Raw genomic sequence first — 15054 nt, forward strand, 5'->3', positions numbered from 1 at the left:
AGTGCTGCAGTATCGGTATCGTATCGGAAGTGAAAATGAAATATCGGGACATCCCTATGTAGGGGTGTTGTCTGTGACTCATAGTGCTGACTTTATTGAGATCGGACTTTATGTTAATGGAGGCTTCACACTGACATAGGCAGGTCATGCATGTGCTTGAAGTCTGGTTTATGTTGAAGTAGTGTGACCCCTGGCCGTATTCTCCAGCGGGGAAACGGCGCTGCAGGGAGCAATCGTGCTTGAGTACACTTTGAATGGCCAGTGTGACCGCGACCTTAGAGGGTCGCCTAGATTGTCAAATTGCAATACACTTTGTTTGTTCTAAATCATTTTGAAAGATCTACTCTGCTACATCTTGGCCTCTTTCCTGACAACTTAAACATACCTTGTCTTAAAGAGCTTTCCTCTCTACTTGTAAGTGCCTGTTTGTGTGTTTAAACTCTGCCCACACCTCCTTATCTTCATATCCAGTTTCTTCCACTTAACTCTCGCTGACCAAACCATCCCTCTCCAACAGCTTCCTCTCTTTTTACCTCTGCTTTAACGGACCTCCACCAAAGGTTTCCATGAATGCACCTCAGGTTGGAGGATCTTGGCCTCCTCACGCTGCCCACAGTCAGGGGCGTCCTGCTGCGGGGAAGTAAAACGCTCAGGCGCCCCTGGTCTGGCACGGCTCTAGCCCTGCCGGGGCTGGAGGCTGTTGGTAGTGGATCAAAGCCCTGCTGGCCGCGCAGCCGAGCCAGTTTAACTGACAGGAGCAGGCAGACCCACCTAACCAGCTGTCCCAGACCCGGAGCCAAAGGAGAGGGGAGGAGGGAGGGAATGCTAAACAGCAGAAGGAGGAGCTGAAAGGCTAGAACAAAATGGGAAGTTAGGAGAAAAGAGGGCTGGATTCTGTAGGAAGTGACTTTATTGAGAGAAAGATGGAGGGTGGCCATTTGAGCTAGGAGGAAACAAGAGGTCAAAGTTGAGGACGTAGGAAATGAAAGAAAGTGGAGGTACAGAAATAAGAGGTTGTAAAATAAGCATAAGAGGAATAGAGAAAGAAAGGAAGAAAGATGAATGCCAAGAAGAAGAGGTTAAAAGATGTTGGGTGGGTTGGAAAGATTGACAATTGGTTTAAAAGTTATAAATCACAAAAGAAAGCATGCATCCACAGAAAAAAAAAAAGAAAAAAACCCCAGGAATAACTGACGTTGAGGAAAACTGTGTCTAAAACCGTCTGCAGCAGCCAAAACAGCGTAGATTCAGGTGAACTGGAGACCTGAAGGTGAACCTCATCAAAGAGAATCCAGGATGTGGAATGAAACGAAGGCCCGGTGTTGTTTGACAGACACTCTCACTCTGGGTCTTTTGTTGTCTGCAGGGGAATCAGCTGCTGTCCAACAGAACTGTTATTGTGTTTTAATATATGCCCTGGAGCCAGAGGGAGACCATTCTTTATCAGCTGGAAGAACATGACCCAGGACAGGAGCATGGTACACAAATACTCTTCCAGCTCACTGGTGGAGTGTGAGCCCTTCTTTTTTGTGAGGAAGCTGCCAGTCATCAGGTGTCTGGGTAGTCAAGTTATACTGCCAGAGAGAGGTTGCATACTTTTTGCAGACTTCTATTTTCCCTGGATTAAGGTTCAACCAGCATCTTCAGTTTTCATTCTTCCAACAATGTGTGCACATTAAGTTTGAATTACTAAACAAATGTGCAGCCATTGGTTAAATTATACTAAACTTATGTAAATTGAATTATTTGAACATGAGATTGACAGGGCTGGAGTGTGTTATGTGTGTTTTATTCATTGCATGCATAATATCATACAAACTCTACATAAACTCATGATTGTCTTTCAGTGTCCTCCACTAACCTTTCAATTATTTCTTTATCATTAATGTAGCATTATGCTGAAGAAAGGGATGTTCGCTCCACTGTGTGCTGGGTGTTTTCTAAGCCTGTTTGTGTGTGTGTGAGTGTGTGTCTTGGTGGGGGGTTGTATGTGAGGATATTCTTATCCGAGGGGAGGTTAGCAGATGTAATTGAATCATATTACTTCCTCCACATGGCTTGTCAAGGCCCTTTTTATGATGGGAGCTAATCCATAAGGATGCTTAACATTGATTTAGCATTGCTAAATTATGCTGCGATGCAGAGTTGCAGGATTCTTTGTGACCATTGATGTCTCCAACACACATTTTGTCCCAACTTTACTGCTTCTTGAAAGATTGAAATTAATAATTTTTGTTTATAACACACTAATTTCTAGAAATCTCCAGGTGCTAAAAGAGAAACTCAGAAAAAAAACTCCTCATCCACCTTTGCCTATCCACAGCTGGCAGCAACTTTGCACAAGGGTAGACTCAGTCCACCCAGTTGCAAGGTTTTTCCCACCTGAGCAACATTTAAAGAGGGAAAAAAATGTGCATGCTGCAGAATGCAAAAAGACAAAATTAGATTTAAAAGGTTTCAAAGGTTTTCATGTGAGTTCTCAGTTGTTGTTTTTTTTAATGGCAGTATACATTTATTGTTGCAGAGCATTTTTTCCCCGTCTGTGTCGGGTTACGCACGCAAAAGCACTTTGCATGCACCCTGAAGAGTAAACAGATTTCAGAAAATGAGAACATTAAATAAAAAAAAAAAACAGATTCAGCCTGTATGACTTCTTCATACTGATGTAGAAGTTTTGGCACCAATAGGTGATGTTGTCCCTCTCTTCTTCATCATAATCAGAGTAATTACCACCTTCTATTCCCACCTGTACCAGCCTTATGCCCATTGTCTGCTCATTCTGAATCTCTTCCATGTTTTCTTTCTATAAGTCTCCAGAACTTGACTGCAAACACTTCTTTCCTAAGCAGTCAGCCGCATTCGCTCTGAATCAGATAAAGACTTCTGCTTTTCAAGTACAAACAGGCGGGTATGACACAAAGATGACAGAGGAACAGCAGAGAGGAAGGCCTTGACAACTCACAACCTTTCAATCAATTCTGAAACACCCTGGGATTGTGTATCACTTTGTCAAAAATACAGCAGGGACATGATATTTTGTTTGCTACTTGCTGAAACTCTTGCAGCTGAGTTTTGTACAGTCAGGAGTCAATCAATTGATTCTGGAGTCAGGCGAGTAGAAAGGCTGTTGTTGTGATCAAGCCGTTGCAGTAAAATCTCCAGGTTTGCTATTGCACAGCTTTATGTTTGAGAATCTGAATATGAGATTCAAGCAGCGCTCACCGAGTTCATCAAATTCCCTTTACTGCAGCAGAAGAGCATCTTTACAGGCCGTGGAGTCTGCAGAAGTGTTGTGTAAATCTCCGCTGTAGTTAGCTAAGATGCTGCCCTAGACACATTAGTCTCCAGATGACTGGCTGGTAATAGGAAACCATCGCAACTCATCCATGGGCTTTTATTGGCCTTTAAGATTTTCATCAGCAGTTATTAGTAACAGTGCTGACCAATCCACTGCCTGGCTCGATGGGCTGTGAAGTCTTTATTGGCTTCTTCGAATTGTTTGATGAGGACCACAAGAAGTTTCTTTTTCCACTCAGTGTGTTTCCAAAGAGCTGCAGTGGAAATTGATTTGGATGGACTGTGCTGCTAATATCTCAGTTGTTTAGACTACAGGATCGTTCATGATGAAAAGAGGCTGCAGGATGAGCTCCTGATCCTCACATTACCTCAACATTGGCGTGGAGGAGGCCAGTGGTCAGTTTGTTATCCAAAAGTGACAGAAAAAGAATGCATTCAGTGATATTGTGCATGTCTGGTGCTGATATATTTTTCCAGAGCTGTAGTGTGACCACAGACACAGCCCGCCTCTCACCTCTCTGCCAGTGTACTGTAAGCCTACAGGCCTCCATGTCTGGCAAGCTCTATACCTGTCCCTTTCTTCATGCTCTGTCTTTTTCCTTTCACTCCCTCACAAACACTTACACACACACACATTCACACACACTCCTGGTGGAATATGTTTTGGTGCTTGGAGCCCTCAGGGGAACACAGAGTTATAAATACTGGGAAGTGAGCTGCTGCTTGGACAGAGTGTTTCTGAACCCAGGAGAAGAGGAGGCCATAAATTGATCTGGAGTGTAGGGGTCACATCCGATGCTCTCAAGACAAAACAAGCTTTAAGTTCTTAACCGTTACTGTGTTTTACTTTACGTCTGGAGCAAAAGAAAAGCCCATTTTTGGCAATTACAATTACAGGTGCAATCACAAGTGTGGTTAAGGAATTAGAAATTAGGGATTGGTACTGAATTAAGTACTTTTAAAGGTATCAACCAAATTCTGTCTTAAGTACTGGGTACCAATTCGTGTAAAATCATAAGGTACTGTGTTTAGGCACCTAAATGCATCCTTGTGACTGTGAGGGAGTGAAGTGTAGGCGATTTTCTATACTGGACATGAACACACCATTGCAAGGTTATGTATTGAAGAATAAACATTCTTTCATTTATTCATTTTCCGAACCCCTTATCCTGTCCAGGGGTTGCGGGTGGCTGAAGTCTATCCCAGCTGTCATTGGGCGAGAGGCGGGGTACACCCTGGACTGGTTGCCAGTCAATCACAGGGCTGACACATAGACAGGCAACCTTTCATGCACACACTCTCACCTACAGACAATTTAGAGTGATCAATTAACCTGGTGAGCATGTTTTTGGACTATGGGAGGAAGCCAGAGTACCTGGAGAGAACCCACGCATGCATGGGAAGAACAAGCAAACTCCACACAGAAAGGCCAACTGGCCAAGCTGGGATTCGAACCAGTGACCTTCTTGCTGTGAGGCTGCAACACTAACTGATGTGCCACCATGAAGCTCCTAAGAATAAATTTGTTAAATTGAAAAACAAATTGATATTTTTTTTACCACATAAGCACAAAAAAGTACAGAAAATGGTTACCATTGAGTACCGATACGTTGAGTACTGGGCATTGGTACCGTATAGTTCCACGTGTGAAAGGAACCCATCCTTATTAAAAATAATTTATTACACTTTTTGTGAGTAATTCATTGGAGTTGGCATAATTAATCAAAACCTGGGTTAATAATGTTAGAAACAATATTTTAAAGGTGCACTGACCTGACTGATAGATGCTTAGAAAGAGTGTTGCACTTTTGAATTGTCCTGATGTGAAAGCACTTAAAACTGCAGTTTCCTGAGTGTCCATTAGAGGGTGGCTGCAAAAAGAAAACTAAAACTCAATAGTAGAATGTTGGGGGCGTACAATACACACCAAATAAGACCTCTTATGGGAATCAAATGTAAGCAGTTCAGTTTTTCCTGCATCTCAACAACCCAAGTTCTTTTTCTTTTTCAGTCACCTGTCCCAGACTCTGATGTACCCGGGCTATTTGCTTCCTCTTTGGTTAGTCAAACCATAAGACAGAGACAGAGAGAAAGACAGAAAGAGACCCCAGGCCTCCAAAGTCCTTTTCATGCCCAACTCATATTTTCTTTTCCTCCCATCCTGTTCTGCTATTCTTGCCATAAACACCAGGTGAGCCAAGTGGGGTAGCAGGCTGAGCAGCAATCTCGTTTCCTCTCTTTCTCCTTCTCTCTTCCACACACACTTGCAACCCACAGGGTATTGACTGGGATGCAAGCCTAGCGGATACTCACTTGCCAAAGAACCAGGCCAGAACCAAGCCAACAGGCCATAACCGTGTGTGTGTGTGTGTGTGTGTGTGTGTGTGTGTGTGTGTGTGTGTGTGTGTGTGTGTGTGTGTGTGTGTGTGTGTGTGTGTGTGTGTGTGTGTGTGTGTATGTGTGTGTGTGTGTGTTTGTGTTTGTGTGAGTGTGAGCGTGTGTGCCTGTGCCAAACTACTTAGAGTGATGGAATGTAAGATAGGCCCTCTCTAAGTGGAGCCAAGAGACACCAGATCGTGGCACCGGGGCAGAGCTGGTGCAGTGAGATGGAGCGTGATCTGGCTGAAGAGGCTTTCAGAGACTCTGGAGGAGAGCTTCATTTACCTGCTCTCCTTATTTAGATCTCATCATTCACTGATGCACACTGCAATCACATTACCTATTTTGGGCTCTGCTGTAATTACATCTGCAGATTGACACTTCTCATCTATTCTGTCTGAGGCCTGTTGCTAGTGGAGGCTGCTTGTCTCTCTTGGTTGCCTAAATAAAGGCTGCAATCATGCCAAAGTGAGTGAAGCGGTTTAATCGAACTCCAATCGGTCCATTTAAAGCCAGTGAAACATTTATGGCTTTTGGTAGCTCACAGTTTGAGTTTGTTCAGTCTGAGAGAACAGTAGTATTTAGGTTCAGGTAGCGCCAGAGAAGGTTTTAAGATACAAAATGTTGGCAGCAGCTCTGGCTCAAAGAAACTGTGCTCAGAAGTGACAATCTGTGCTGAAATTTTGGTGAAAAAACATCAGAAAATGAATTCAAGTGAACAAACAGCTGTTATTAATCTTATTTTGCATCACAGCAACATGTTCAGCCATTCAAAGAAACTAGAAGGTTACAGATATCAAAAAGTTTCTCCTTTTATTCAGGTATGCAGCGATCTCATCCTGGATACTGGCCTCATGTCAGCCTCTTGCATCCTACTTCGACCTGGCAGTGTTTGTTCAACGTGAGCAAAGCTGTGATTTACAGACGATAATGCATCCTGAAGTTCTCCAAAAAGTATCCAGAGCTGTTGAGTAATATTTTCATTCCAAACTGATGCAGATGCTTGTTGAAGAACTCCAGTGAGCAGTCACTTTCCATGACGTCTGTAAAGTGCCCCGAAAATGACAGAGAGAGCTTTCTGTCAGAAAGTATTTGATCATTTTCAGAGACGTTTCAAACCAGCTGTATCTCTATTCCAGACATGTTCCCCAGCAAACAAAACCTCTAAATCCGGCTCCTTTTGTCAATAGATTTCTAATTAACTCTTCGTTTATCTGAGCTGCTTCTAGTCATATGCATAACACTGCAATACGGCCAAACTCCTACCGTCCCCTCTTCTGATGCCATTAATCATCTATTCACCCCTCCCTCTTGATGCTCTTAAGAGTCAAAGTTTCAGATAGTTCTGGGCTAGTCAAAGAAGAAGCATCCAATCAGGTTCGAGCAAGCTTTGGTGATGTACAGAAGAGTTTATGTGCTGGGAGGAAGTTTGAAAACTTTGCAGATGTAGATCTACTGAGGCAAGGATTGAGGCAGGTCTGGGTGATAGAAAGCAGGACGCAGCGAGCAGGAGAGGGAATAAAACATGAGATTAACTGGTTGTGTATGAACTTTATCTTGCAGCTGATCTGTTTTATGACCGGCCTCCTGCTGTTTAAAATGTGCATACTGTATAGCCTGTTGTAATTTTCATTGTCTTAACGCCATATTGAAATATGACTTGTATTCTCTTCTGCAGAAACCAAGCCAGGAAGTGGTCTGTGCAAACCAGGAACCATTGCTCTGTTTGGTAACGTGGTGTACAGTGGGCTGCTCAACGAGCACTTCTGGCACTTCGGGGTTCCCCTCGTCACCAGACTGGTCAGTCACACTCTTTATTGTCTTCCTATCCTTCTTGTCGTTGTTTTGGTTCAGGTGCTGGTCGATTATCCTGTTCACTCTCTCACATTCTTTCTTTCAACATTTTTTTCTGATGTTGCTGCAATGCTATTTGTCCAAACAAGTGATGAACATTTGTTGAACTTTGGGTTTCTGCTTGGCTGGCTTGCTTAAGCTCTTTTTTCTTCATGCAATGTCTAAGATGTCGATAGTTTTCTTGGAGTTGTTTAATTTTATTACGATGAAATTTAACTTCCATTCAGATGTTACCTAAGTGCAGAAAGTCACCATCTGCTTGGTTTTTCCAGTTACCAGTTGTTGGCAACGTTGCAAGTACAGATGAAATGTAAAGGGACATTTTGGCTCTGACTCGTCTTGACAGTGGGGCTGTTTGTGCTTGTTAGAAATGATTATTTAATGGGAAAAACAACCTTCTGAGAAAAAAAATGCTGCTATATCAGACTCACACAGGTCTGTTCTTGAGGAACTATGCTTGGTAAGCTAGTACTTGCTTGATGCTTACAGTTAAAGGATATGTGTCAGGATTTTGGTTAAGATAGGGTGGAAAACCAAACAAGTGCTGTATTACAGCTGTAGAGCGTCTGTGTTGACTGGCTTTTAAATGCTTTTGCTGTGATTTATTTACAAAAAAATGAGTTCAAAAAGAGGCCAAATTAAGAAAAAATGATGCAAATTTGTAAATGTGCAAATGCATTTTTTGTGAGCTCATTCTGCAAGAGAGGATGTACAAACAGCTTTCAATGTTTGCTGTTTTTATGGCACGACAAGGGATCTGTCTTGTGCATGCTTGTTTTTCAATGCATTTGCTTTAACATGTGAAAAAGCTCAAAGAGCAACACATCTGTCCAGTGCAAAGCTGTATAGTGATAGCTGAATACCACTATTCGTCATAGTTTTGCAGCACTATGTTCAAAGATCTCACCAAACTCCTCTGAGTCTCTGAGTCTCTGGAGTTTCCTGCATATTGGCCCTGTCGATGATTTAACTCCGGGACCAGTCTTCTGAATAATGGATTGTTCTCCAACATTAACACAAACTAATGTAATATTAGTGGTATTTCAATTAACTCTGACTGAGTCTGTTACCTCTTCCATGTCACTTGCTGATTGCAAGGCTCTGTTTTATTGAGCTGCTGATAAATGTTATATTTGATAGATATCGATGTTGTCTCTCTGTCAAGATACAGCAGAGGATATTTGCTGGCTCAGTTTGATCACTCGCCCATGAAACTGGGAGACACACACACACACACACACACACACACACACACATACACACACACACACACACACACACACACGCAGAGTTTAGTTGCTTATTGCCTCTGAAGAAAGAGAAGCAGAATTTGGTTTATGAAAAAAAATGATGGCTTCGCTTTTTCAGTAGAAATTAAATTCCGATAATTTATCGCTGCTCAGAAAGTCAAGCCAGTCGGTTTTTAAATCTGGAGGAGTCAAAGAACTGAAACTGGGAAAAGTGCAATATATATTTTCAACACTGAATATTTTACCTGCACAGCAGCTGATATCATCAGAAATTATCGTTAGCTACAACAGCTATGTTTTATTTACTGTGAAGCTCTTTGACACACACACACACACACACGCACACACACACACACACACACACACACACACACACACACACACACACACACACACACACACACACACACACACACACACACACACCTATCTTAAATGATTCAGAGCTCTGCAGATGTTGGGTGTCATGGACTTGGAGCACTTTAACAAAGATACCAAACTTAACATCTGGCTTCTGTCAGCTCGCTTTTGGTTTCCATGACTCTCTTCATCGTAGGTTCAGGTTCACAGAGGCTTTAAAACAATGAGTGGGACCCTTTTTAATGCATCATCTATTTTATCTTACTTTTCTTTTGTGAACTAAGGGCTGGTTTTACAGAGAACCCTGATTGATTGGCCAAAACAAAATGGAGCTTTGTCTGCAAATAGAGACGCACAGTTTGTTTACCTGGGAATGTGTTCATGTTGTCATCCTAAATCATGCACAAACACAGGATAGTTATTGTCAGTCATTACCATGCTGCGGCTGCTCTTTATTGCATGAGTTGTTTGAAACAGGCAAACTTTCTCCCTTCATTTACTGGATGTTTATTTGTAAAGCACTAACCTGTGATCAGTGGAGGATTAAGGTATTCATGGGCCCCTAGGCTTCTCTTTTTGTTGGGCCCCCTTATAGATCATACTATTCCACAGGCAAACACTCCAGGCAGTGTTGTCAGACCTTCGGATGGAAATAAGCGACCAGATCTGAGGAAACAAGCCCAAAAGAAGCCCAACATGTGACTTGCCACATTGTGTTATGATAGACCTCTTGATAAGAGTATAAATATTTATTTTTGTACGCAGTAGATTGGCAGTAAACATAGTCAAAATAAAAACATTGACTAACTTATTTCTTAAACTTTGATTAAAAGAAAATACATGCCCATTATGCATAAATAACAGCAAATTGACAATATATAATCAATATAAAAAAAACTGTAAACTGTTTAATTTTTCCGCAACCACGCTTCAGAAATCAAGCCCATAAACCCACGGGACTGACAAGATTTGCAAACTACTTTACAGAAAAACAAGCTCAAAGTCACTCATAATAAGCAGACTTGACAACTATGGTGACAGCCCCAACATAAGTTAACAAATTGTTGAGCGTGGCCACATTTGCACCTGTTGATTGGATAGGTAGCATATTTAAATTTCCAAAAACAGTCTAACCTATCAGGGGGCCCCTTCACATGTGGGGCCCCTAGGCTGCAGCCTAGGTAAGCCTGTGCATTAATCTGCCCCTGCCTGTGATAGCTTCTTATTTTCCGCCCTAAAACCAGGAGATACAGTACATTTTGTGGCATTGCAGGTCCAGCTTTTGTCTGTTTTTTGCACATACCAGCATAAACTTCAACCCAACTCAAACTTTATTTAAAAGTACATTTAAAACAACCAGACTTGACCAATTTCTTACAGATCAAAGGCACAAATGACAAGATACTAAGATACATAAACTGACATAAATTAAAAGTTTGATTTTTCATATGATTCTGGTTTAACCACCAGTGCCATCAATTGTGTATTCATAAATGGTTGAGTTATGCAATAACAATAACAGAAGATGTGCAATCAAGCTGGAAACAAAAAGTAATTAGATATCTGCAGCTTAAACTTGTCTGATTTCACATTCACCAAATGCCACCTGGATGCTGCAGAGAGAGGTCTGTTCACGTATTCCTGCTTTTCACTCTGACTTCCATAATCAAAACAAGAGTATAGAAGTCTTTCCTTTTCTGGAGTGATATGTCAAGTTCAGTTAAAAAACCTGGGAGTCAGAAGTATGAACATTTACATCAGAGTCAGAGCTTGGCCTTTCCGGGGACTTCTCCCTGTACAGGGCACTGATTAATGTGTTAATTGAGCTAATTGAAAATGAACGGAGACAGACCACAAGACAGAGAGTAGGAGCTCCACTACACTCGCTTCACTGAGTTTATCCTGCACCCAGAACTGATGACCACAGCAACTGTCCTTTAAGCTAATGAGGAGGTGTGCAGAAATGTGTGTGTATATGTGTGTGCAGAGCTCGACCTCTCCCTGTGGAGACCGGCGAGGAATGTGTGAGTGTTAAAGTTTGGTTTAAAACAGGGTGAAATCAGGTCAGAATGTCTAAAACTTTATTTCAACTCGTAAAATATGAAACACTGTACCAGCAGACAACAGTCAGTCAGAGAACACATTAGTGTGACCACTGCGTGTGTTAAGGATGATGCAAGGAAAGGTTACTATGGTGATCTTGATGAAAATAAAATCTACAATGCAGCTGTTGTTGATACTACTTTGTTGCAGGCTGCCAACATATTTTTACCCAAAATATCCTTGGAATTGTTTATGGATGTCAAATTCCCAAGGTGTATTGTACAGAAATCTTGTTTAATCTCAAGCCCCATTATTGGATTAATCATACATATTATTTTACACCGGTAGGGGCGTATAGTGGGACAGTCCCATAAGATATGGAAACGATCCGCTAGAGGATTTCCACACTCCTTCCAGCATTGGGCAATCAAAAGCAGTAACAAGAAAATGGTTATCTGAAGAGGTTTCAACAAAAAAAGACTGGATTGGAACAGTGAGAGAAATATACAACATGGAAAAGCTGACTTTCTCCCTTAATCTTTGTATGGATAAATTTAATGATTTGTGGTGGGAGTGGAGATCTTATTTTAATCTGATGGAATCAAAATACGATGTCTGATTTATAAAAATGTGTATGTACGTTTAAGTATAACAGCCCCCTCTAGCGAGCATTGGAGGCTTTGAACAGTCAAACAAGGCCCCAGCCAGACACAGATTGACCTGTGACTCGCTATATTTTCTCTTTATATATAATATTTATTGATTCATTTATTTGTATTTATTTATTAGTTGTTGTTTTTTTTTTGGTGTACATAAGTTGTGAAAAATTCAACAACTACCTGACTTAAAATGCAGCCGTAGTTGAAATCTTGCCTGTGCCGAATAGAAGAAAAATCCAGTCAAACAGCTGATCTGTCGTTGTCTGGTGTTGATTTGTGTTTGATTTTTAAATAAATTATTTAGGGAAAAGAGAGAACAGGATCTACTTCATAATATTTACCAAGGACGCATCATCTACTCCTGGCAGGTCAGTTGCACACACACAGTTTAATCCCAACATGCTTCTCTTTCATTTCCTTGCCGCCAGCTTAATTATCAAAGATACATGTATTCCTCTCCTGAACTATTAGCATCATCCCCCCATAAGGAGGAAGGGTACGTGTAATGTTTACAGAGTGGCCGCCCTTTTTGGCCTGCTGGTCATCTCTGCACAGGTTGAGTTATGCAGAAGCCACAAAGCAACACAAGGCTGCAGCAAAGCCTCGAGCAGCACGGCCCACTGACAGGGATCCCCTCAGCTCCAGCACCTAATCTCACAGTGCTCACACAACTTTCAACAACAATCTTCCAGAACAGCTCAGGCTGATTACCAACACTTCATCTGAGCAGACTTATGAGAAATAATGTATTAATTAATAAGGCTGGGGAGTTGATGACCCGATAGTGGGATTGGAAATGGCTTTTTGATTATATTTGTTTAAGGGGGAAAAAGGAAATTATTCTGCTCTGATTAGTTTGAAGAGACTGTTCCCCAAGAAAACCAGCAGCATTAATAATATCAGAAATGCCCCAAAGCTACTTACAAATTCATGTGACAAAAACATTATGACTCTGTGAAGGTGGGTGATGCTATTACAGTGCCAGAGTCAGAGGGGGAGGATTCAGGTGCAAGGATGGATTAAATTAGGAGACTACAGTTTTTTGTTTTTTTTTTGTGCGTGTGTGTTTGCTGCCACTCAAGTTGTACTTTTACTTTGTATAATGTGACTGAACCTCGCCCGGCTTGTATCAGAGCTCAAACTGTTGTTGAAGTACAGCCCCAGTCCAAAGAAAGCTAATACAGAAAGTCTGAGTGAAAGTTACAGGGGAGGTGGTTTCCAAATTGTTTAGACCCTAAGTTTGTTATAGTCCAAAGACAGCATATCAAATTCTTAAAGAGAAAGAAACATGTTATATGAAAAGTATTAGCTCGTTTTTAAATGGCTGTAGGACGTGTGTCTCTTGTGTTGCATCTCCTCTTCTCTGTAAATGTTTGTGATACTAAAAGACAAGAGTTTTAAGGCTTAAACATTGTCCTACTCTTGCTTGATTCAAATGTTAGCAGCTCAACAGGTTTTGGTGGACATAGTTGTAATTTTTGTTTCATGATGCTCCAAATGTTTCCACTGAATAACAGTCAGAACTTGCAGAAGGGTCCTGTGAACACCTGGACTCTCCTACTACTGAGCCATACTGTTGTAATGATGTACAAACTGATTTGGTATTGTCTCGCTAAAACATCTAAAGTCTTCCCTGAAATATCTAAGTCGGGGTTTCCTGAACTTTTCAGTCCAGAGACAAGTGACCCTCTGTTATGGTGATTCATGAACAGGCCAATCCAAAAACAGACAAAAACAAACAGAAAGAAAGACCTCAGGTACTTAATTGAGCTAATCAAAAGTAGAATAGACTACCCATGGTATTAACTGTAAATAGTTTCTGATTTAGGCATTCTCTGACCTCCCTATTAGTGTTTGGTGGTCTCCCAGAGGGTCTCCAACAGAGCCCTCACAAACACTTTGAGATTAGAATTGCGACATGAAAACCTAGATTGGAAAGACCATTTTTTCCTCCATATGAATCTCTTCTTGTGTTTTTCTCTGTCTGATATCAATACACCATTTAATTACTGAGAGATGAGTGTTTGAAACGCGGCATCAACGACAGTTTCAGCTGTAATTTACAGCTTTGATTACAGCCGCAATTGTATTATGAAAATTAGATTTTATTGATGCTCCAAATGTTTCCACTGAATAACAGTCAGAACTTGCAGAAGGGTCCTGTGAACACCTGGACTCTCCTACTACTGAGCCATACTGTTGTAATGATGTACAAACTGATTTGGTATTGTCTCGCTAAAACATCTAAAGTCTTCCCTGAAATATCTAAGTCGGGGTTTCCTGAACTTTTCAGTCCAGAGACAAGTGACCCTCTGCTATGGTGATTCATGAACAGGCCAATCCAAAAACAGACAAAAACAAACAGAAAGAAAGACCTCAGGTACTTAATTGAGCTAATCAAAAGTAGAATAGACTACCCATGGTATTAACTGTAAATAGTTTCTGATTTAGGCATTCTCTGACCTCCCTATTAGTGTTTGGTGGTCTCCCAGGGGGTCTCCAACAGAGCCCTCACAAACACTTTGAGATTAGAATTGCGACATGAAAACCTAGATTGGAAAGACCATTTTTTCCTCCATATGAATCTCTTCTTGTGTTTTTCTCTGTCTGATATCAATACACCATTTAATTACTGAGAGATGAGTGTTTGAAACGCGGCATCAACGACAGTTTCAGCTGTAATTTACAGCTTTGATTAAAGCCGCAATTGTATTATGAAAATTAGATTTTATTCTCTCATCACTGACACTCTGTCTGACTTATGACTGAAGCTGGGTTTGATCTCTGAGTCTCAGAGTTTCTGTTTTTGACACAACTCAGTTTCGTATTATATTTTGATCCCTATAGAAAAACAGTTCTCTCCATTCTTGCTTGTCCTTTTTCTCTATTCTCGGACACAGAGCAGTCAGTTTTGTTCCCAGCTGGAGGAAAAGAGAGTCGAGGGGTTGCCAGTTTCTGCCCACTTACACACCAAAAGGACACCTGTTATTAAGATGCAACACATTCCAGCACAAACACACCATGAACCTGTCCTTTTTTTTTCATCCTGGAGAGGGAAGAGTAAACAGTGGTGGAGCCAAAGCAGCCTGCCGAGTTTTTCCAGGTGAGAGATAGCTCGGCGTGCCTGGCAGCAGACAGAGAGTCAATGAGAGGAACCCCGGCAGGAGGATTGAGATCAGGTAGAGCTGGCAGCAGAGCTCTCTGAGGCCTGA

General features: G+C 41.5%; 1 protein-coding gene across 9 annotated transcripts in view; it reads left to right on the forward strand.

Annotated features, from left to right (window-relative positions):
* Positions 1-15054, forward strand: part of rbfox3a (RNA binding fox-1 homolog 3a) — a 511621-nt gene that overhangs the window by 338225 nt on the left and 158342 nt on the right. For all 9 annotated transcript variants that reach the window (XM_074663816.1, XM_074663822.1, XM_074663819.1 and 6 more), the window contains one exon: positions 7355-7476. In XM_074663816.1, coding sequence (XP_074519917.1) covers positions 7355-7476 — 122 coding nt within the window. The remainder of the gene's footprint in view (positions 1-7354; positions 7477-15054) is intronic.

This window comes from Halichoeres trimaculatus, unplaced genomic scaffold (genome assembly GCF_033239565.1).
Source record: "Halichoeres trimaculatus isolate MK-OKI-2021-1 unplaced genomic scaffold, fHalTri1.1 fHalTri1_scaffold_23, whole genome shotgun sequence".
Classification (NCBI taxonomy): domain Eukaryota; kingdom Metazoa; phylum Chordata; class Actinopteri; order Labriformes; family Labridae; genus Halichoeres; species Halichoeres trimaculatus.